Genomic DNA, 23,388 nt, shown 5'->3' with positions numbered 1-23,388 from the left:
AAAGATTAGAAATAAATAAATGTATAAACAAATGTGAGAAACAAGAGAGATGGGGCAGGTTAACACACTGAGATGGGGAACAAACGATCCAAGTTCTGCCGCCTGAGCTTGAGGGTTCATGGGGCTCCGTTGTCCTCCTGTGTGGTGTGGTCTCCACGCCCAGAGTCCAGGGGCAGCAGGGAGGATCCACATCCGGAAGTTCCCAGGGCTGCGTGGGGGCAAATGCATTCAGCCACACCTGCGGGTGGAGCAAAACATGCCTCCTGGCCTTGGCTCTCACCTGCATGACGTGAGCACAGGACTCACCAAGCAGAGCGAGAGTCCTCAGGAGTCACCTTAAGGACTCTCGGATAAGTGAAATGAAAGTGTCAGTCAGTCAGTCGTGTCCAACTCTTTGTAACCTCACGGACTGTAGCCCACCAGGCTCCTCTGTCCATGGGATTCTCCAGGCAAGAATACTGGAGTAGCTAGTCATTCCCTTCTCCAGGGAATCTTTCTGACCTAGGAATCAAACCGGGTCTCTTGCATTGCAGGTGGTTTCTTTACTGTCTGAGCCACCAGGGAAGCCCAAGGACTCTCAGATACTTGAGGCTTCATCAATCTTTCCATCCTTCCCATGGACGTTCAGCTCACATTTTTTTTATCGAAGTATAGTTGACTTAGAATGTTGTCTTAGTTTCCGATGTACAGCACAGTGATTCAGTTTTACATATATAGACAGTCTTTTTCGTATTCTTTTCCATTAGGATTTATCACAGAATATTGAATAGAGTTCCCTGTGTTATACAGTAGGACCTTGTTGTTTATCCATCCTGTATATAATAGTTTGCATCTGCTACCCCAATCTCCCAATCCTTCCCTCCCTCACCCAGAATGGAATATCCTTTTTTAAAAATACAGCAGACACACAGAGAAATCATAGAATGATTGGGAGAATTTGATAACTGTGAAAAGTGTTTAATGCAAAGCCTGGCACAGAGCATGTGTTCAGTATGTGTTTAGTATTGTTATTATTATCACTCATGGAAAATGGAGGGACAGAAAGAAAACCAAGAAAGGGACCAGGTGGAGAGAGATACCTCATTAAGGGCAGATGATGGCTGGGGGAGGGGAGAGAGGGAACCCCAGGGAGAAAGCGATGCTCCGCCCAGCACCTGGTCCCCAAATTAATGACGGGAGGGTCTTGGCCTGCCTCCCAAGAGGGCATACATTTGCATAAGATCCCTCATCTGCATGGCATTCCAGGCAATTTGCATACAGATGGCAGCCTGTGCCCTCCTTAGTCTGATCCCTCCTCCCACCTTGGCCAAGGGTCTGGGGGAAGGGGCAGCAGGTGTGGGGGGTGATGAACCACCATGATCTGGGGCTCCAGGAAGTAAAGGCAAATTCAGAATAGACTCCCCTTGCTCCTCAACCTTCTGTGGCTCCCTTTTGCTCTCAGGACCATGAGGCACCCTTCACCTGGCATTCAGGACAGGCTAAGATGTCACCCCTCACACATACCCACTGCCCCGTCTCTCACATCTTGTGCCTTTGCGAATTTACTATTCTCCCACCTGGAATGTCCTCTCTCATTTCCAACACTGTAACAAAGCTTGCCTCTCCTTCAAAGCCAGGACATCTTTAAGATTTCTGACAAATTTTCCCTAGTGACGCAGACAGTAAAGAATCTGCCTTCAGTGCAGGAGATCTGGGTTTGATCCCTGAGTCTGGAAGGTCTCCTGGAGAAGGAAATAGCAACCCACTCCAGTGTTCTTGACTAGGAAATCCCATGGACAGAGAAGCCTGGCAGGCTACAGTCCATGGGGTTGCAAAGAGTCAGACACGACAACAACTAACAACACTCCTTGTCCTTGGAACTTTACTGGAATTTGTGCCACCTCTGGACTCATACAGATTTTATTAGTAAAAATGTGTTTTGTTGCAAATGACAAAAAAAAAAAAAGAAACTGAAGTAAAAAAAAGTTGTGTAAATGAAAAGGGAAAATTATTCATTCATATAACCAGGAAGGTCAAAGACTGACTACTTTCAGGCATAGCTGGATCCAGGGGCTTAAATAGTCTCATCAGAAAGCTGGCCTGTTCCATTTCTCAGCTCTCCTGTCCTCCATACACAGGCAGTTTCTTTTATCTCTGGAGGCACCTAGAGAACCAGTGTTTTGCCAGTTTAGTAACCCTCATCAAAAGAGGTGTCCCTTCCCTATTAGTTCAAGCAAACATCTCAGGGCTAATTCTCATTGGTCAGGAATGAGTCCCACCCCCATCCCTGAACCAATCCCTGAGGCCAGGGGACCCAATGCTCTGATTGGCCAGGACTGGGCCAGGCTCGCTCTGAACCATAAGGGCTTAGTATGGAAGAGGTTTTGTTACTGTTCAGTCGCTCATTCATGTCCAACTCTTTTCAACTCCATGGACTACAGTACGCCAGGCTTCCCTGTCCTTTACTATCTCCTGGAGTTTTCTCAGATTCATGTCCATTGAGTCGATGATGCCATCCAACCATATCATTCTCTGTTGCCCCCTTCTCCTCCAGCCCTCAATCCTTCCCAGCATCAGGGTCTTTTCCAATGAGTTGGCTCTTCGCATCAGGTGGCCAAAGTATTGGAGCTTTAGCTTCAGCATCAGTCCTTCCAGTGAATATTCAGGGTTGGTTTCCTTTAATGGACTTCCCTGTTAGCACTAGTGGTTAAAAATCTGCCTGCCAATGCAGCAGACATAAGAGATGCAGGTTCAAAACCTGGGTTGGGAAGATGCCCTGGAAGAGGGCTTGGCAACCCACTCCAGTATTCATGTCTGGAGAACCCCATGGACAGAGGAGCCTGGCAGGCTACAGTCCATAGGGTCGCAAAGAGTCGGACACAACTGAAGCGACTTAGCACACATTTCCTTTAGGACTGACTGGTTAAAGGGCAGGTAAAATATAATACTTAGCATCAACTCCCTAGCTCCGTCAGGAAGCCTTTGGCTCTGTACCCCTACCTCCTAGTGGTTATGACTCTTCAGTAAAGTGTCACCTCTGAGACTCCTTGACGCTGGAAGTCAACTCCTCAGGTATGAGACTCACCCAGTCATCTGTCAACAAACACACAAGGGAGTGCTCAGGTTTATCCAAGTCCCCTTATGTATGTGACTAGGGGCATGAAATTCCAGCCTACTGGGGCTTACCTCCTGGGCTCACCCCAGCTCACAAAGAAGAGCCAGGAGACAGTTGAGCATACTCCTTGACAGGCTTGGAGAAGAGTGGGTGCTAAGGAGGGGACTTCCTGGAGAAACTCTCCCTGGGGACTGGTTATTTTGTCCAAGCGAGGAATGGGGGAAGGGGGCAGAATTTCACAAAGCAAATCAGTAACAAAGTTGGCACTAACCCCAGAGATCCTGGCCCTCTAGTCTGGCCCCAGACTGGGGAGAGAAGGACAGAGAGTTCTAGAGAGAATTTACTATGCACCTACGGTCGTTCTCCTTTATCTAGGGGATACATTCCAAGACCCCAGTGGATGTGTGGATCGTACTGAACCCTACATATACAGTGTTTGTTTTTTTTTTTCTATATACACATCCCTGTGACAAACTTTCATCTGTAAATAAGGCACAGCAAGAGAATGTCCAAATTGCCAGCATCACTACTCTTGTGCTTTGAGCCATTATTAAATAAAATGAAGGTTATTTGGACATCAGCCCCATGACACCACTGCAGTCCATCTGATAATGCAACCGGCTACTAAGTGACTCAGAGGCAGGTAGTGTATAAGCACTGGATAGAGGGATGATTTATGTTTAGGGCTCGAGACTCCATCATGCCTCTCAGAATGGTTAAAAAACGATGAATTTTTATTTCTGGAATTTTCCATTTGATATTTTTGGACTGGGGTTGACACGGGGTAACTGAAACCGCAGATAAGGGGGGGTGATGACTGTATTTGTCCAGCTGACCTCATGCCAGGCTGAGAGAGACACCATGGGAAGGTCCTAGCCTGCTACTTCCTTGCTGGGAGGCATGGGGGCAGATAATCACTCTATGCTCTGTGTGTTTTTCAGAGAAATGGGGATCGTGAAATCTCCCTTCGTGTGATTTTTGTATGGAATTAACTGACAAGTGGGCATCTCTGGTGGCTCAGCTGGTAAAGAATCTGCCTGCAATGCAGGAGACCCAGGTTCAACTCCTGGGTTGGGAAGATCCCCTGGAGAAGGAAATGGCAACCCACTCCAGTATTCGCCCGGAGAATCCCATTGTCAGAGGAGCCTGGCGGGCTACAGTCCATGGGGTCGCAGGAGTCAGACACGACTTAGCGACTAAACTACCACCAACTGACAAGTAGCCAACTCTTTGACTTTGGATCCAGTCACTTCTTTCTTTGTGCCTCAGTTTCCTCATCACATAGGGTGCTGTGGGGGGTTATTTGAGATAATACAGCGCATTTGGATTAGCACCCTGCACATAGTCAGTGCTAAATACATTTATTAACAGGATTATTACCAAGATGTGAATGCCAGTCAATCACAGTCTCCACTACTTAAGATCTTGCACTTCTGGGTAGGAAAACTCAGGTGTGTGGCAGGTGGGAAGGGAGGGCAAGTCTATGGGGGTCCTCTTGGTTGGGCACGAAGCATCAGCCCCCAGCTGATCAGCTCCTTTTTCGAGGAACTGGAACCAAGGGATTTCAAGCGCTCAACGGCATCGTCTCCCTCAGCCTCCTGCTTGCCGCCCTCGTCCCTACACGCTGGGCGGCCTCACCAGCTCCCCCGGGCAGTCCAAGGAATGTGAAGAGGTAGGTGGGGGAGGGGAGAAGCGGGAGCCGCCGGGGAGAGACAAAGGGGCCGAGTCAGAGCGAAAGACACAAAGACGCGAGGAGGTTGGGAAGATAGGAGAAGTGGGACAAGGACACGGGGAGGGACTAGTCAAGTCTGGAGGCCCGACCTAGCCCAACCCCGCAGGGCCAGCCGACCGCTGGGAGCGGTCTGTGCTGCCCCCTGGCGGAAGGCTGCAGTAAGGAGATGGTGCGGACCAGATGCAGGAGCAGCGGGCTGCGGGATGGAGAGAGGTCAACAGAGACGCAGAGAGAAACCAGAGACACTGAAAGAAACACAGAAACTCACCGAGAAACACAGGGACAGAGAAAGACACAGAGATAGAAACCCACAGAGTGACAGGGGTCAGGACAGACACAGATGCAGGGAGCGAGAGAGACAGAGCCAGAGTCAAAGGGATGAAAAAAGACAAGAACCAAGTGACACAGAGACAGTGATAGGAAGACCACCAGGAAGAAAGAGACCAGAAACACGATGCGACACCGAAACGTGAAAACTGAAAGACCCAGAGATAAACACAGGGACGGAAAAAGGCAGAGAGACTCACAAAGACAGAGACACTAAAAGACAGGAATCTAAAAAGACACGACGCGGTGACTCCTAAAGTCTCAGGCAGAGATTAGAAAGAGATGAGGATAGGCTGAGAATGCGGACAGACCTGACAAGACAGTGAGCACGGGGCGAGAACTGGGGAAGACGCCAGGCGGCGAAGGGGGTGGAGTCTCAACATGTGGGCGGGGCTCCAGAGGGGCGGGTCTATAGGAAACCACGTGCCTCACGCATGTGTGTCCAGATGGCCCTATCCAATACTAAAGGGGGCGGGGCAGAGGCCTGGACAAACTGAACTCCTGAGGGGCAGGGGAGACTACGGGGAGAACGAATGGGTAGGGCCATGCCTGAGGGCGGGACTTCGTGGAGGCGGAGACAGTCGGAAGCGCGGTACTTGCCCCATTAGGCTGGGGGCGGGGCTCGAGGGCAATTTAGGTGTAAAGGGGCGTGGCTATAGCGCTAAGGGGCGGGGTTTGCCTGGAGAGGGCAAAGAGAGAATTCTGGGGCATGCAGGCCGGCGATCAGAGAGTCCTGGGAGGGACGAAATTAGAATCCTGGGGAGCAGCGGGTGTAGAATCCTGGGAAGGGGAGGGAGAGGAATGCTGGGGGGGCGGGGCAAGCGTAGAATCCTGGGCAGAGACAGACATGGAATCCCAGGAGGGGGCGGGGTCTGACCTGCCTGAGGGGGCGTGGCCGGAGCCAGATCGGCTCCGCGAGGAGGGGAGGAAGGGGGTGGATCCTGTGACGTCAAGTAGTCCGAAGCCAGAAAGAATCTAAGGGCCAGGGGCGCTGAGCCCGAGAACCGGACCTCGGCAGCAGAGCCGAGAAAGCCGAGCGCCGCGGGAACCGGCCGGCAGCCGAAGCCACTCAGGCACCTACTCGTCTGCCCAGTCGATTGGCGCACGCAGAGTGGCCCTCAGGCCCCTGCCCGGGCCCAGTCCCTCCCCGGGACCCCCATGGCCCGGGCCGCAGCCCTCCGGCCGTTGAGATTGTCGCCGCCGACGCTGCCTCTACTGCCGTTGCTGCTGCTCCTGCTCCGGGAAACCGGTGAGAGAACGCAGACGCCTACCCGCCGCGCGCGAAACCATCCTTTTCCCTATCCCCAGCAGGAGGGTCGCTACGATCAGGCGAGACTACCCCCATCTTTCCTTCTCTCAGAGTTGGGAGTCTGAGGCCCGGGGAGAATTGAGGGCAGGGAGCCAGATGTCTTCAGAGGGGCGGGCGGGGAGCTCGGACTTTGGGCCCCTTACAGGGCCAAGAATGATAATTCGGACGACCTGGGGAAGGGCTTAAGGGCTCCAACCCCGGGCCCCAGGGTGCTGAAGGCTCTGACTCCTGGGCCCAGAAAACAAGGAACTCCTGAGCCCCAGAAAAAATAGGGGCTGAGGGCTCTATCTCTTGGGTCCCAAGGAAAATGAAGGCTAGAGGCTCCGTCTACCGGGGTCCTGGTGGAACTGGAGTCAGGAAGGGCTCGAACTTGTGGGTTCCAGATTGTGAGCAGGGTTCTCTGTCTGTCTCTAGGGTCCCAGACAGAACTGGGGGGAGAGGAGGCCAAAAGGCCCTGTCTCCTGGGCTCCAGGTTTAATTGTAGGCATTGGAATGTCCTGGAATTCAGATATAAATGTGGGTAGGAACCCTGTCTCTTGGGTTCTAGATCTGATGAAGAGCCAGAGGCCCTGTCTGAAAGCTGGAGGCTCGGTCGGTCTGTGTCCCGCGTAGACTAAGGAGGCAGAGTCCCGCCGTCTGGGACCTTTCCCGTTCCTTGTGAGCGATCGGCGGGGACATCCCAGGGGAAGTTTTCCCGGTTTCACTTTCGTCGAGCCAGGGCAGGGCGGGGGCGGGAGCTCTCCAGGCTCCCCGTTCCGGATTCCCGGTTTCGGGGACTTCATCTCTCCTCTCGTCGCGCCTTTGTCCTCAGAGCCGCAGCGGGAGGTGGACGTGAGGAGACGCCGCCCTAATCCGCGGTCTCTCCCTCCGCTGTGCCCACTTCCCCGCCCCCCTCCCCGACTCCTGCTGTTTGCCCCACCTCCCCTAGGGGAGGGGTGCATCCCCAGGAGAGGGAGGGGCTGCGAGGAAACAGGTGAGGGAGGCTCTCGCCCTGCCCCTTTGCAGGTGACCCGGTTGTTTATTCCCAGCTAGAAACTCACGATAGATACTGGAGTTTCACAAACGTTTGCCAGAAAGTGCGAGGGAGCTCGCGGGAGCCCTAGATCTTTTCTTCCCCCAGCCTGTCTCTGAATGGTCTCCCAGTTTGGACCCAGAGCAGGGGCACAGACTTTTCCTTCCGGCTGTTTCTCCCTCTGCGTCAGAAACAGTGAGATAAAATCAGTGCGTGATCTCGCAGAAGGCTCTCAGTCGCCCTAAGGGACAGGTCCAGTCCCTGTTCCCATTCAACAGATGAGGAAACAGAGGCTTAGAAAGGACAAGCCACTTTCCCAGCATCCTCAGCCAGTTTTCAGACTTCAGAGCCTTTCTTGGCTCTGCCCTACCTGGTGGGCTCCGGAAAGTGCCTCTGAGCCTCCATTCCCTTCTTTGGAAAACTGAGATAACAGTTCCATCCCAGCAGGGACACTGGGGTTGGGGGGGAGGGCCGGTTCAGAGATCCCACTGATCCTCGGAGGAAGCTCTTAGCGCCTGAGGAGGAGAGCGTCCCCCTTCCCTACACTCCGTCCTTGAGCCTTTGTGCCCTGCTCTCTCTCATCTCTGCCTCTTTCCTTCCCTCCTTCCCTTCCTCCTCTTCTCGGTCTCTTCCTCCCCTCCTTCCCTTCCTCCCCTCCTTCCCTCAGTTTCTCTCCCCCTCTTCCTCTCTCCATTTCTCACCCTCTCCCTGTCTGCTTCTCTGGCTCTCTAATCTCTCTCCAAGCTCTTTCTCTCCTCCTTTTTCACCCTCTCTCTCTCTCCTTTCCATCCGTCTCTGTTTCCCTGTCCCTGGCTCCTCTGACTTCCCCCTCCTTGGCCTCCGAGGAATGAGGGTGCACCACCTGGGCTTCTTGCCGGGCCAGCCCCCCTCCCCAGTCCTCCCGGCTTTCACTGCTCATCCATGTCAGCCAGGCAGCCCCACGTAGCAGAGGGGGATGGGAGGAGAGGGGACTGCCGGCCTGCTGTCTCTTCTCATTAGGGAAGGAGAACTGGACAGGGGAGAAGTAGGGGTGGGTCTGCCCACATCTTGGGGGGCAGTAGAGGGTCAAGAGGAATTCAGGGAGAGGCTGGAGATCCACACATGGGGACAGAAGCCAATAGAGGGAGGGTGTCAAACAAATTTAGGGACGGTGTCAGAGACACATGTAGAAATGGAACGGAGATGGGGGATGAAATCCAGCCACAGGGATGGGGGCAGAGAAGGTGGGGGGCAGGGGAAAGGGAGCTGGGAAGACATCTTGAGAAAAGCAGGAACAGCATAAAGAGACAGAGGTTTTGTGACAGTTGGGTGGGGGCCCAAAAGACCCCAGCCAGTCAGTGATGGTGATGCGATGACCCAGGGTGGTCAGAGCACAGGCCAACCTCAAGGCCTCAGCATGTGGGGGCCACGGGGGGTGGTAGACACCGGAGGGACAGGGAGTTGGGCAGGCTGGCTAGCTCCCCTGCCCCCACCAGGGACGCTGTTACATTTTTAATGTCCCAACGATGCTGAGAAATGGAGCAAGAGGAGGAGGAGAAAAGGGGACCCAGCAAGATGGCCCAGCGAAGAGGAAGTATGGCAGGGATGTGGAGAAACATGCAGAGATGGGGAGACCCAGGAGGCAGAGGGTCAGAGCCATGGAGAAACAGAGATCCTGAGAGACAGAGACCAGAAACCTGGAGAGATTAGAGACCCCAGGAATCGGTGCTGGGAGCCAGATCCCAGAGACGAGGAGACTCCCAGACCCAAAAGATCCAGACCTCAGATGTTGGAGTACAGAAGAAAGAGAATATGAGAACAGATAGGGTCTCTTGGGCCTGGTGAAAATGATCTGAAATTGATTGTGGTCATGGAGGCACAAATGTATGAATTTACTAAAAGTCATTGAACTAGACACTTTAAATGGGCGAATCATATGGTATGGGAATTGTATCTCAATAAAACTTTTAGAGAGAGAGAGACAGACGGACAGACACGGAGAGCAGAGACTAGGGACTCCTGGGAGACACAGAGGGGCAGACTGCGAACCCTAAGAACCAGAGACAGAGACACAAGAGATCAAAGAGACAGGACCTGCAAGAGGAGGGCCAGAGTCTCAGAGACAGAAGTGTTTTGGTGTAAACTCGGCCTGGGCAGAGCGGTGGGGTGGGGTTCTGTCTGAGGGGCTCAGCCAGGAAGAACAGTCCTAGAGAGTCACCCCCAGAAGCATCAGACTCCACAGGGGAGACCTTCAGTAGGGGTGGAGTCCCTGCAGAAAGGCAGAAAATCACAGACCAGGGAGGGGAATGATGACCATCCTCCAAGCTGAGTGATGACCACCATCAGAGAGGTGGGCTGGGGAGGCAGGTGAGGATATGCAGACCCAGACAGCCCAATATCTTGGCTGCTTCTGCTCAACAACACCCGCCCCCTGCCTCTACCCCACCCCGCCCTCCCCCCGCCCCCCCCCCCGCCCTCCCCCCTCTCCACCCTCCACCAAACCGGCTCCTGGATGTCCGCTGTGGGGGTGGGCACCATGATTGATGCAATTAATTAACTATGGAGGTAGCTGAGGCAGCAGCTGAGGCTGGCACTCCAAGCACGCTGGCCTTCGAGGGCCAGCTGGCGTCCGCCACACTCTATGGTCAGAGGGCAGGTCTATGATACCTTGTAGGTCTGGAGAGGGTGAGCCAAGCTGGGAGGAGCCAGCCAGGCAGGCAGGAACCCAGGAGTCCAGGCCCCCAGCCCCTTCCTCTCAGCCCTGATTTCCCCTCCCCAGATCTCAGGGTCTCAGGCTTTGGGTCTCTGTCCCCACCCGCCCAAAGGATTCCCCTGGGCTCACACAATGCCCTGGGCTGCCCCTGCCCTGCCACCACAGGAAGCCTAGCATGCCAGGCCACAGGCAGGGGAAATGTGTCTGGGGACCCAGCTGACACCCCATGAAGCTGTCACCAGCCTGGCTCGCTGAGGAAAGCTGAGGGCGGCTGGTGTTCCCACAGCCACACCCTCCCCCACTGTGCTGCTGACCATGTTCTGGCCAAGGTCAGGGCACAGGCTCTCGCCCAACAGTGTCCTGGACACTAGGGTCTGAACTCCAGGCCAACCTTCCTCCTGGCTTCATTTCTCCCGCCTCTGCCTGAAACGCAAAACATCTGGGCATCAGCCAATACACCTCGTTCCCCTCACCACCTACCCCTGCCCCACAGCCGGTCAGCCTCCATGTCCCAACTGTTCTAACTTCTGAATGTGTTTCCAATCCAGTTCATCCTCCATCCCCACTGCCCTGACCCCCGAAGCCTGGCCCCAGTCCATTCTGAGGGTTCTTTCTAAAGCACAAATCTAACCTTGTCCCTCCCCCTGCCTGTAACTCTCTATGGTTCCCTAGTGCCCCTAAAAAAAAGCCCAAACTCTAACTCAGCCTCAGCCTCTGTCATCTAATGCACTGTTGCTTCCCCATCTCCACCTCATTCATTCACTCAACACATTTCTGGAGCTCTGTAACAGCTGTAAGTGTGCCGGGTACGCCTCTAGGCTCTGGGAATACAGCAGGAACCAAGGCTCAGATGATAGAGAATCTGCCTGCCAATGCAGGAGACCCGGGTTTGATCCCTGGGTCAGGAAGATCCCCTGGAGAAGGGAATGGCTACCCACTCCAGTATTCTTGCCCGGAGAATTCCACAGACAGAGAAGCCTGGCAGGCTACAGTCCATGGGATCACAAAGAGTTGGACATGACTGAGGGACTAACACTTTCAAGACAAAGATCCCTGCCCCGAGAACTAATGTTCTAGCAGGTAAAAGACATCAGGTGCAATGAGGAAAACGAAGCAGTGTCAAGGGAATTTCTGTTCTCATCATTAGGGTGGTCAGGGAACGCCCCAGAGCAAAGATCTGAAGGGAGCGAGGGAGGGGAAAGTATTCCAGGATGAGAGAACAGCGAGTGCAGAGGCCCTGAGGTGGGACTTGCCTGGCATGTGTGAGAAATGGTGAGGAGGATGGCGTGTCTGGAGCAGGGTGAGCCAAGGGGAGAGGGTGAGAGATGAGGTCAGAAAGAGCACGGGCACAGGTCACACAGGACCTTGTGGGCTGCTATAAAGACTTGAGCTTTTTTTATTTTCCGAGTGAGGAGAGAGCCATAGAAGAAGACCCTTCTCTGCGTGTGGGAACTGCAGGGGGCACCTGCAGCCCTTCATGGCAAGGGAGGGGGTGTGTGTCAGATGACCTAGGGGAGAGATGCCACTGGCTTAGACCAAGATACGGGTAATGCAGGGGTCAAACCTGGTCCACTTGAAGATATATTTTGAAGAAGAAGCTGATGGGATTTCCTGATGGATTGCAATGGGGGTTGAGAGAGAAAAAGTGGAGTCAGATATGACTCCAAAGCTTCCATCGTAAACCTTTTACTGAGGTGGAAAGACCGAAAAGATGGGCCATTAACCATATGGGGGCTGAACCATGCTATTCATTCATTCAAAATGAGGCATTTAGAATGGGAATCGTGGAGCCTTGGAATTTTAGAACCTCCTTCATTTCACATATATGGAGCATCTACCAGGAGCAGGTCTCTGTTGCAGGTCTCGAGTGTAACCCTGTGAACAAGACCAGGCAAAGAATTCCTGCCCTCCAGGAGCTCAGGAGGGTCATGAAAACCTGGTGTGTGAGATGGGGAAATGGGTTCGGGGTGAGGGGATGATGAGGGCCAGCTAGTCAGAAAGAGGAAGGGTGTATGGCCATCCAGGACAAAGTATTGGTGATAAAAGAAATTCCTGAGAAGCTTGCCCCACAAAAAGCTAAAAGTGGGTTTTTTTTTTTATTTAATTAATTCATTTATTTCAGGCTTACCGACCAGAGATTGAACCCCTGCCCTCAGCAGTGAAACCACAGAGTCCTAACCACTAAGCTGCCAAGAAATCCCCAAAAGTGGGGTTTTTTTTTTCTTGTTGCTTTTTTTTTTTTAAATCTTCTGAAGCTACCAGGGCCACTTGAGTTGCAGGAGGACAACCTCCCTCAGAAGAGAGGTGTGAACCCCAGGCCATGACAGTGAAAGCCTGGGTCCTAACTACTGGGCAACCAGGGAACTCCCCAGAAGAGAGGCAACTGGCAGCCACAGGATTTCCTTAGGACAAGAAATCTGAGTCCCCAAAGGGACCCAGTGACCCAGGCAAGGTGTGGAGCTCCATGGGCTGGAGCTTGGCTTCCCTTGGGAAGGGTCTCCTCCTCCAGGAAGCCCTCCTGCCCTTCCCCTTGGCTGGGTCAGGCCCCTGCTTTAGGTCCTCCCCTCCAGCCCCAGCCCTGCCCCACCCCGCCACCGACTGTCTGTGCAATCTCTCCCCTCTCCTGGAATGTCAACTCCTGGAGGACTTATCTTGACACATCTGTGAAATGTACAGCCAGAACAGATCTTGATATTTATTCAACAGTTTTTTTTGTTTTTTGTTTTTTCCCCCAACAGTATTGATTGAGCACCTACTATACCCATGCCCTGGTGTGGGCTCTAGGGATACAGTAAGCAACAAGATAGATAAATCCCCGTCCTCAGGGACTGACTCTCTAGTACCTGGGGTCACCGTGTTGAGCAACTATTTGTTGCCCACTGGTTGGCACAGGCTGGAAAAGAATGGCTAGCAGGAAGGTTCTACCACTCAAGCCCTTGAAGTTCTCAATCTTTGCTTTAGTCAAGTTCTTCTCCAAGTGAAGAACCCTCAATGGTTCCCACTTACCTCAAGAAGAAAACTTAAACCCTCATCCCCACCCTTCATCTCTTCTGCGCTCACACTGGCCTGGGTGTTTTTTCCCTGACTGAGTTCCCATCCCTCCTCACCCAGCTCAAAGGGGGCAGAGCCCTTGGGAACCCTTGTCCCATCCTCAGCGCCTCTGGGAGCCACGCAGGGTCCTGGCACCTTGAGGGAAGGGGGCGACCCTGCCTCAGCTCCACCCAACTGCTGCCCCCAGGGTCTCATATCCTGATTTTTGTCTGGATTTGACCTCCAGACCTTTCTGTGCTGCTAGGTCACTTCTGAAACTATGCTACCTGAGCCAAAAGTAACTGAGGGAGCTGGACTTTGTCGGTAGCATGTGGCTGTCTGCCCCTACTTGACTCACCTGCTGTGCCTGCCCTCTGAGGAACCTATGGGAGAAAATCATGTCATGGACTTGTCGCCAGGGACCCTACAGGGTTGCTCAAACATTCCCATTTTACAGATGGAGGAAATCAGGCTCAAAACAAAGTCACCCGGGGACTTCCCTGGTGGTCCAGCGGCTGGGAGACTCCATGCTGCCAATGCAGGGGGCCTGGGTTTGATCCCTGGTCAGGGAACTAGATCCGACATGCTGCAATTGAGAGTTGCCATGTCACAGCTAAAGATCCCATGTGGCACAATGAAGATGGACGATTCCACATGCTGAAACCAGGGCCTGGTGCAGCCAAATAAATAAATATTTTTTAAAAAAAGTCACCCACCTAAGAGGGCACAGAGCCAGCAGGAATCCCCCAGCCATCTGCTCCAGGGTCCCACACATGACACTCTGCAGTGTGGTCCTTCTGGAGGGGAGGATGCCCACATCTCAAGGTGGCCCCCCTGGGTTTGAGTTGCAAGATATATGTAGGGATTCCACGAGATGATATGTGTGTCACACGGCCTTGACTGATGGCTTCTTTTGAGCAGTGCCTAGGATGGGTCCTGCCTTCTCTTGGGGACCCTCTCACTAGGGTCACTGTTAATGTTCCCTGGATTCCTGTGGGAGGCCAGCCGCTGCACACATGCCTCCCCTCACATCTCGGTCAAGGGCAGCTGGGCATGGGCCTTTGCCTCGGAGCTGGGTGTCAAGGGCTACTTGTAATTATACTTAGCTGGTTATGTTTATTTACCAAGCACTGATCTTGCACTTCCTGGGGCCCTGTGTGCTAAGTGCTCAACAAACATCCTTTAGTCCTTAAACAGCAACCCCTAGGAGGTGGGCACCATTATTACCCTCCCCTTTACAGCTGAGGAAACTGGGGCACAGAGAGGTTAAACGACTTGTCCAACGTCACACAGCCAGTAAGTGGCAGAGCTAGGATTTGAAGGCACGCAGTCTGTGCTCTCAGTCCCCCATGCTTTACTGCCTTGCACGGTAAAAAAAAATTCGCCTTTTTTAAAAATAAATTATTAATGCATTCATTTGGCTGCGCTGGGTCATAGGGTTAGAGTTAGGGATGTGGCATGTGGGATCTAGTTCCCTGGCAAGGGATTGAACCTGGGCCCCTGCATTGGGAACATGAAGCCTTAGCCACTGGACCACCAGTGGAAGTTTCTGGAGAAACATTTATTTTTATGTTCGTTTTTATTAAAAGCCAGAAAACCAACGATGAGCTGAGAAATAAAAGCCATATATTCAGACAAAAACTGGCATGGAAATGTTCACTGTAGCTTTGTTCATAATCACCAAAAGGTGAATACAACTCAGCTGTCCATCAGCTGCTAAATGAATGAACGAAACATGGTCAGTCTGTACAGTGGAATATTACTGAGCCATAAAAAGGAACCAAAGCACTGATCCTCGTTACTGCCTGGGTACACCTTGAAAACACTGCCAAGTGAAAGACAGCAAACACAAAAGGCCACGTATTTTTTTATTTGATTTATGTGATATGCCCGGAAGAGGCCAGTCTCTAGACAGAAAGTAGATCACTGATTGTCAGTGACTGGGCGATGGGAGGTGCAACTGACTGTATGATTGTTACATGGATTTCTTTGGGGCATTATAACAATGTCCTAAACTTGATTATGGCGATGGATGCACAACTCCTGTGAATACATGAAAAGCCACTGACTCGTACATTTTTAATGGATAAATGGGAATTAATCTCAATAAGGCTGTTAATAGAAAAAAAAAAAAAAAAAACAGGCTTAGAGGGTTGTAGGTTTTATAGAAACAACTGTGCAGGAAAAAAAATGAAATATATACCCTTAAATTTTTTTTAAATTTCTTTTGGCATAGATTTGAGTTTTTGTTATTTTTGGAAAATTCTTTTTTCCCTCCAAACATTTGACAATGAAAAGTTTCCAACATACACGTGTAAGTTGGGAGAAAGGCCCAGCAGCCTCCCTCATCTCTGCCTCTAGACTTGACAGCGTGTCATATTCTGTCCTGTTTGCTTCATCACTTTACCATTTTGGGTTTTTTTTTTTTTGGATGAACATTTCAGATATGACATTTCCACCTTTTATCTTTCCCTTCTTTCTTCTTCTTGTTGGCTGTGCTGGGCAGCTTGTGGAATCTTAGTTCCCTAACCAGGGGTTGAACCTGGGCCCTCAGCAGTGAGAGAGCATAGCCTTAACCAGTGGATCGGAAACCAGGAAATTCTCATCCACCCTTCAACGTCTAAGGAAAAGAAATACTACATAAAAGAGATAACCAACAAGGACTCATGCATAGCACAGGGAACTATACTCAATGTTTGTTAAACCTATAAGGAAAAGAATCTGAAGACAATTCTGAACGGCTGTGCTATACACCTGAAACTGACACATGGTAAATCAGTTATAGGACTTCCCCGGTGGTCCAGTGGTTAAGAATCCGCCTGCCAGGGAGAAAGGTTCGGTCCTTTCCGTCTGGCGGCAGCCATCAGGGTGAGTCGAAATGGGTGCGGACAAGTACATCCACGAGCTATGGAGAAAGAAGCAGTCAGACGTGATGCGCTTCCTACCCCGGGTGCGCTGCTGGCGGTACCACCCGCTCTTGCGCGCTGCACCGCACCCCCCGCGCTGCACCTCCCCTATCCCCCCTAACCCCCCTGCCCCGGCCCGATGAGGCCCGCAGGCTGGGATTCAAGGCCAAGCAAGGTTATGTCATATATCGGATTCGTGTGCGCCACGGTGGCTACAAACGCCCAGTTCCTAAGGGTGCCACTTTCGGCAAGCCTGTCTCCCATGGTGTCAACCAGCTCCAGTTTGCTCGAAGCCTTCAGTCTGCTGCGGAGGAGCGCACTGGACGCCACTGTGGGGCCCTAAGGCTCCTGAATCCCTACTGGGTTGGTGAAGAGTCTACATACCAATTCTTTGAGGTTATCCTCATTGATCCATTCCATACAGCTATCAGAAGAAACCCTGACCCCTGGTGGACCACTAAACCAGTCCACAACCCCGAGGAGATACGGGGCTGACGTCTACAGGCAGAAAGAGCCCGGGCCAGGCAAGGGCTACAAGTTCCACCAAGCTATTGGTGGCTCTCGCTGTGCAGCTTGGAGAAGGTGCAGTACTCTCCAACTCCACCGCTACCGCTAATATAAGTAATGTTTGTCAAGTTCTTACCTAATAATTTAGGACGTTCTTGTCTGCTTAAAAGTGTTTTTTAATTTCTGTTGAAACTAGTTGTGTGCAGATTGCTTCATTGAATGCATTGTCAAATTATAAAAATTAGGGACTTCCGTAGTGGTCCAGTGGTTAAGACCCTGTGCTTCCAATTCTGGGGGCACGCGTTTGATCCCTGGTCGGTCTGGAACTAAGACTCCACATGCTAAGACCTGGTACAGCCAAAAAAAAAAAAAAATTATGGAAGTTAAAGTGCAGTGATGCTCGAAGACTTTAAGTGATGGTGTAACCCGTTTCTAATAAGGGGAATGCCTTTGTTTTTGCTTTCTTAGGGAGTTGATATGTCCATGTTTAAAATGCTGTTTGGGCAATAGGTGTAAAGTTCTATAAAAGAGGAGTGCAGAAATTTCACCCTGTAGATTTGTTGATGCATGTGATGAGACCTGCAGCTTTACTGGGGTGATGCAATGCTCTGCAGTTCTATGGAGTTTGGCAGCTACAACGTTTTAAGTTGGATATTTCTTGGAAATGTGAAGGGTGTCCTGATCCTTTCTCAAGATCATATGCAGAAAAATAAAGTTGACTAGGGTCCATGTTTTAGGCTTAATCTGATACTTCATTTATGTAACTGCTGCTTCTGAAAGGCAAAAAGTAATGCCACCATTTTTAAGAGAATTGAATAGACCTGTTGCAAGAGGGTTCTCACAAATGAATCAAATCCTGGTTTACCAAAATTAAATTGCCTTGGCCTCCATGGTACCACTGAAGTTCACATAAAGCTCCTGGTTCAGACTCTGGCATGTGTAGAATACCGAACTTCATGCAACATGGTTGTATTGACATTGGTGTTGATTAAAACGAATGGAAATTGAACATTAGATAAGTGAGAGGGAGTTATTAGCCCTGAGGTTTTAGGAGCTAATAACTCCTAGGATTTAGGATTGGGAGGCTGATGTTCATCAGATCCCTTTCAGGTGTAGGACGATAGTAAAAACTTATCAAAAAATTAAATGTTTTATCTGTAGTATTAGTTTGTGACCATCATGAACCACCTTAGGGGATGCAGGAAATAGGGGTGGTTATATTTAAAAGTATCATTGCTAAGTGTAATCAGTGTTCTTAAAAGGCTACTGAGAAGGACTTCCCTTGGGGGTCCAGTGGCTAAGACTCTGTGCTCCCAATGCAGTGGGCCCAAGTTCGATCCCTGGTCAGGGAACTAGATGCCACATGCTGCAATGAAGATCAAAGATCCTGTGTGCTGCAACTAAGACCTGGCAACTAAATGAACAAATAAATAATAAGTATCTTTTTTAAAAAAAGGCTACTGAGAAAAATCATGTAGTTGGTGTCACTACAAGTTCAATTGGCTTCTGACTTTGTGCTGTCTACAGTTGTTCCCATCCCTGCTCAAACCACCCTCAAGAGCTTCACAGTTCCAGACTTGGCAGGCCACCAGTTGTGGCTGGGCTCACCACCTCATTCTGCTCGTTGCATCGTGTCTTCCTGTAGACTAGACTTCTGTTTCCCAGGGTGTGTTTGAACGTAGAAAATACGGAAGAGGAATTACCCCAGTTCTTGGTTTGCTATCTCAATAGGTAGTTTAATTTTGAAATCTAATTACTGATTTTCTTGAACCAATTTTTCTTGTTTTTTTTTTTCCCCAAGGGTTTTTAAAAGGCCCACTTAAGTCATTTCCAGAAAACAGACTTGCAAAACCTTTTGAGATCCAAATTCCTTCCTACTCAAAAAGTCTTAAACCATATTATTCTGTGTGTAGAGGTTGTTCAACTATATAATAATGGAATAAATGTCTATTAAACTGAAAATAAAAAAGAATCTGCCTGCCAATGCAGGAGACACAGGGTTCTATCCTGATTTGGGAAGATTCCACACGCTGCAGAGCAACTAAGCCCAAGCACCACAACTACTTAAGCACAGACAAAAATTAAAGAAATAAATAAAATGTTAAAAATAAATCAATCAACTATACTTCAATAAGATAGGGAATTCCCTGGCAGTCCAGTGGTTAGGACTCAGCACGCTCAATGGGAAGCCCGGGCTCTATCCCAGGTAGGGGAACTAAGACACTAAAAGCTGTGTAGTGAAAAATGAAATAAAATAGGATATTTTTAAAGATTTTTGATTTAAGGACTACTTTGTGGTTATTCAGTTGCTAAGTCATGTCCCACTCTTTTCCCACCCCACGGACTATAACATGCCAGGCTCCTCCGTCCTCCACTGTCTCCCAGAGTTTGGTCAAATTCATGTCCATTGAATCAGTGATGCTACCTAACCATCTCATCCTTTGCCGCCCCCTTCTCCTTTTGCCTTCAGTCTTTCTCAGCATCAGGGTCTTTCCCAGTGAGTCAGCTCTTCACATCAGGTGGCCAAAAAGTATTGGAGCTTCAGCTTCAGCATCAGTCCTTGCAATGAATATGCAGGGTTGATTTTCTTTTTAAGATTGACTGGTTTGATCTCCTTGCTATCCAAAGGACTCTCAAGGGTCTTTTCGAGGACCACAATTCAAAAGCATCAATTCTTCGGCACTCAGCTTTCTTTATGCTCCAATTCTCACATCCATACATGACTACTGGAAAAACCATAGCTTTGACTCTCTACTGGCAAAGTGATGTCTCTGCAGATTAATATGCTGTCTAGGTTTGTCATATCTTTCTTTCCAAGGAGCAAGTGTCTTTTAATTTCATGGCTACATGAATACTACATAATCACAATTTATTCATCACACCGAAGATCATGAGCAGTAATTCCACAGCTAGCCCAGAACCCAAATGGCCCTAGTTTTCCTCAAACTGTCTTATCTGGCTGGCCTTTTGGGAACTGGGACAGCGTGAAGATGCCTGCATTACCCTGAGGTCTGCATTTCCAGGGTGGGGTGGAGGGGGCCCCCTCCCATGATGGCTCTGCCTGGCCCAGGGATTTCTAGGTACTTCCCCGACCCGACATCTCTCTCTCTCTCCTCTCTCCCCAGGAGCCCAGGATGTGCGAGTTCAGGTCGCCGCTGAGGTGCGGGGCAACCTGGGGGACACGGTAGAGCTGCCGTGCCACCTGCTGCCTTCAGCGCCTGAAATCCGAGTGTCCCAGGTGACGTGGCTGCGCCTGGACGCGCCCGAAGGCAAACAGAACGTGGCCATCTTCCACCCCCAGTATGGTCGCAGCTTCCCCAGCCCGAAGCCCGGCAAGGAGCGGCTGTCCTTCGTCAATACTGCGCCGAGCTCGGGGGCCGGGCAAGGCTCGGAGCTGGAGGTGCGGGACGCCACGCTGTCCCTCCGGGGGCTGACGGTGGAGGACGAGGGCAACTACACTTGCGAGTTTGCCACCTTTCCCAAGGGCACCAGTCGGGGAGTCACCTGGCTCAGAGTCATAGGTGAGCAGGGTGGGGGTGGGGGGCTGCGGCGAAGCGAGAGGGGGAGGGGTGCAACGCGCGAGCGCCCCCACGGGCCTGTTTCTGGGCTTTAGCTGGGAAATCGACCTACCTTGTCTGCGGTCATCAATTGGCTGGCCGTGATTCACTAAGCACCTGCTATTTGCCACCGGTAGTTCTGCAGGGAGGAGATACAGCCGGCAAGAAGCGTTCAGATGGTTGAGCCCCTACTCGGTGGCAAACGCTGTGCCACGCTCTAGGGATGAAGCCCTAAGGATAACAGAAGTCCCCGTTCTCCTGGAGCTTAGACTCCAATTAAGGGAGTAGATTAACATAAATAAGAAGAAAAAGAGTGAGCTGGGCGGTTGTAGGCGCTTTAGAAATTGGAGGAGAAAAAAAAAAATTGGAGGAGATTAGGTTACCATTTTAGTAAGGGTGGTCTGGTGCTATTTGAACCCAAAGTAGGAGGGTTTGAGGGAGTCCTGCAGGTCCACGGAGGAGAGTTTCAGGCAGCAGGAACAGCAAGTGCAAAGGCCCTGAGGCAGGGCACACCTGGAAGGTCTGAGGAAAAGCCAGGAAGTCAGAATGGCTGGAGATGAGTGAATGGGGGGGGGGGGGGGGCGGGGCAGGGAGAGGCAAGGTCAAGGCAGTGATGGGGGAGCACAGATCACAAATGACCTCATGGACCATGAGAAGATGTTGGCTTTTGCCTTGAGAGAACAACAGCTACAGGAGATTCTGAGTAGGGGAGGAATGTGTTGACTTGGGTTTTCACAGGCTATGTGGGGAGTGAGGATGGAGGCTCACAAAGGCGGTGAGGGCCTAAGTCCAGGAGACAGGTGATGGCAGGTAGACCAAAGGGGAGGCAGTGGAGGTAGTGAGATGTCATTGTCTTATGGAAACATTTTAGAGGTCAAGCCAGAGAATAATCAAATTAGCAAACAAAAGGAGCTCCAGGATGTTGTAATATTCACTGTAAGGCCCCAGTGGACTCCTGTAGAGAGAATGGTCAGTGAAAGCCTCTTAGTCAAGTCTCGCCGTGTAAGCAGGAGCCACCCTCGGGAAGAAGAAGGAAGGTCCAGCAGAGGGAACGGGACAGTCTAGGCAAAGGCTGGGATAAGAGAAACAGACTGGCACATTCTAGGAAGAGACAGGAGGCTAGTGGCGAGGGCTTGAGCGAGCCTCAACTTGGCAAGGAACCAACAGGGCCAGCTTACACGAACCTCATAGACAAGAGGCCAGGTGGCTGGAATTCATCTGTTGGTTTTTTTTTTTCCCCCCGTGCTGAGCAGCTTGGAGAATCGCAGTTTCCCAACCAGGGATTGAACCCACACCCTTGGCAGTGAAAACATGGAGTCCTAACCAGTGGTGGACCACCAGCGAATTCCCTTCATCTGAAATGTTATTTGGAGCCATAAGACGGTTTCAAATCATAAGAACACCCTGACCAGGGTCTTGAAATTCTTTAAAAAAAAGTGGGGGGGGCGGTCACTGGCAGGACTTCCCTGCTGGTCTAGTGGTTAAGAATCCACCTGCCAGTGCAGGGGACATGAGTTCAATCCCTGGTCCCAGAAGATCCCACATGCCATGGAGCAACCTAACCCGTGCACCAGCACTACTGAGCCAATGCTCTACAATAAGAGAAGCCACCACAATGAGAGGCCCGTGCACCACAACCAGGCGTGGTCCTCACTCAGCGCATTTAGAGAAAACCCGCTTGCAGCAACGAAGACCCAGAGCAGCCAAAGATAAATAAAATTAAAAAAAAAAGATCAACTGGCTGCCAGGGTCAGGGAGGGGTGATGGGCATGGGGCATCAGAAGAGTAGACAAAGGTAGAAGGAAGCAAGGAGGCAGGTGAGAGAAGGCATTGGTTTGGAAGAGGGAAGAAGCAGGGAGGAGTGGGGAAAGGAGAGGAATAAACAGAGAAGTGAAATAATCATCCTTTTGGGAGATAGTGGGTGCTTGTCCGTGAACTAAGGGATGAGGAGGAGGAAGAATTCCCAGCCTTCTGGCTCCCACAGGAAGTGACCAGCATGACCACTTAGCGAAATGTGGAAGAGTTAGGGAAGGCATCTTTTCAAAGGATGCTATTTCTTGCTAAATCTTGGCGGTCCCCTGGGGTCCCACCTTCTTCCAGCAACTCCGAAGAAGCCACATCACTCTGGATACGTTCCCCCGGCTCTGAGCTGCAGAGAGTTGGAGAAGTGTACCCTGTAATGTCCCTCAGTACACACTTCCCTTCCCAAGGAACCACAGTTGTTTCACATAGTAAACCACTCTCCTCCTCCCCATCTTTCTCAAAGGCCTCTCTTTTTCTGCCATCATTTGTTCTATTAAGAGATACATAGAGATCACTTACTACCAGGCACCAGGTGCATATAAAAGCACAGAGCAGGACAGTGAAACCTCTACTTTCTTGGGGAGTCAAACTTCAGGGAAGTTTCTATGAGAAAGTGAGTCTGGGATCTGGAAAAGGAGGAGGAGCAAGACAAGAAGAAGAGATGCCAGAACATTCCAGGCAGTGCAAGTCACTAAAGACCCCGCAGTGGGCAGAAGCAGGGACCAGGGACAGGTAGTGATGTGGGTCAGAACGTGAGGGGACTGTCTGGTTAGGAGCACACATCAGTAACTGTGGTTGGCATTATTATTCCTCATGGAGGTTTTACCCCACCTAATATTTTTCCATGTCTCCCAGGAGGATGGGTGAAAAGGGCAAAAAATGTCCAGCTTTGGGAATCTCCATTGCCTTTATCTCACTGCTGGGCCGAAATCTAGTGGTGATGAAAGGAAAAGAAGTAGAAGTTCTTTTCAGCTGGACCTTTGAACTGCATTGTTCTGCTTTGGCTTTTCGCTTAAAATCACAGCTTCATCCAGGCTTGTGGACACCGTCTGCTTTACTAGCAGAACAGAACAGCGAATGCATTGTACTATAATGGCTAACACTTAGATAGCACAGTGAGTGTCAAGCACTGTCCAAAGCGCTTTATATGTCGATTTATTTCATCTCTGTGGTGGGTCCTATTACTGTCCCCACTTTACAAAAGAGGAACCTGATGTAGAGAGTTGGGAAATGACTTGCTTAAAGCCATGCGGCTGCAAAGCAGCAAAACTCGGAAGTGAAGCCCTGCAGTTGGGCCTTGGGCCTCCCAGATGGCTCAGCTGTAAAGAATCCGCCTGCCAATGCAGGAGATGTGGGTTGGATCCCAGGGTCGGGAAGATCCCCCGGAGAAGGAAATGGCAATCCATTTCACTCCAGTTG

The 23,388-nt window shown here is 50.9% G+C and overlaps 1 protein-coding gene and 1 pseudogene across 3 annotated transcripts in view; both read left to right on the top strand.

Annotated features, from left to right (window-relative positions):
* The first annotated feature begins 6,001 nt into the window (after positions 1-6,001).
* Positions 6,002-23,388, top strand: part of NECTIN2 (nectin cell adhesion molecule 2) — a 33,204-nt gene continuing 15,817 nt past the window's right edge. For 2 of the 3 annotated variants that reach the window (XM_027515517.1, XM_027515516.1), the window contains exons 1-2: positions 6,096-6,402; positions 19,735-20,130. In XM_027515517.1, the coding sequence (XP_027371318.1) occupies positions 6,312-6,402; positions 19,735-20,130 (487 nt within the window). In that variant the 5' untranslated portion in view covers positions 6,096-6,311. Of the gene's footprint in view, positions 6,403-19,734; positions 20,131-23,388 lie in introns of all 3 variants that reach the window. The other variant, XM_027515518.1, reaches the window with a different exon arrangement.
* Positions 15,988-16,881, top strand: LOC113876372 (annotated as a pseudogene).

Source organism: Bos indicus x Bos taurus, chromosome 18 (genome assembly GCF_003369695.1).
Source record: "Bos indicus x Bos taurus breed Angus x Brahman F1 hybrid chromosome 18, Bos_hybrid_MaternalHap_v2.0, whole genome shotgun sequence".
NCBI classification, from domain to species: domain Eukaryota; kingdom Metazoa; phylum Chordata; class Mammalia; order Artiodactyla; family Bovidae; genus Bos; species Bos indicus x Bos taurus.
Note: the sequence above shows the minus strand (reverse complement) of the source record. Positions and strands in the feature narration are given on the sequence as shown.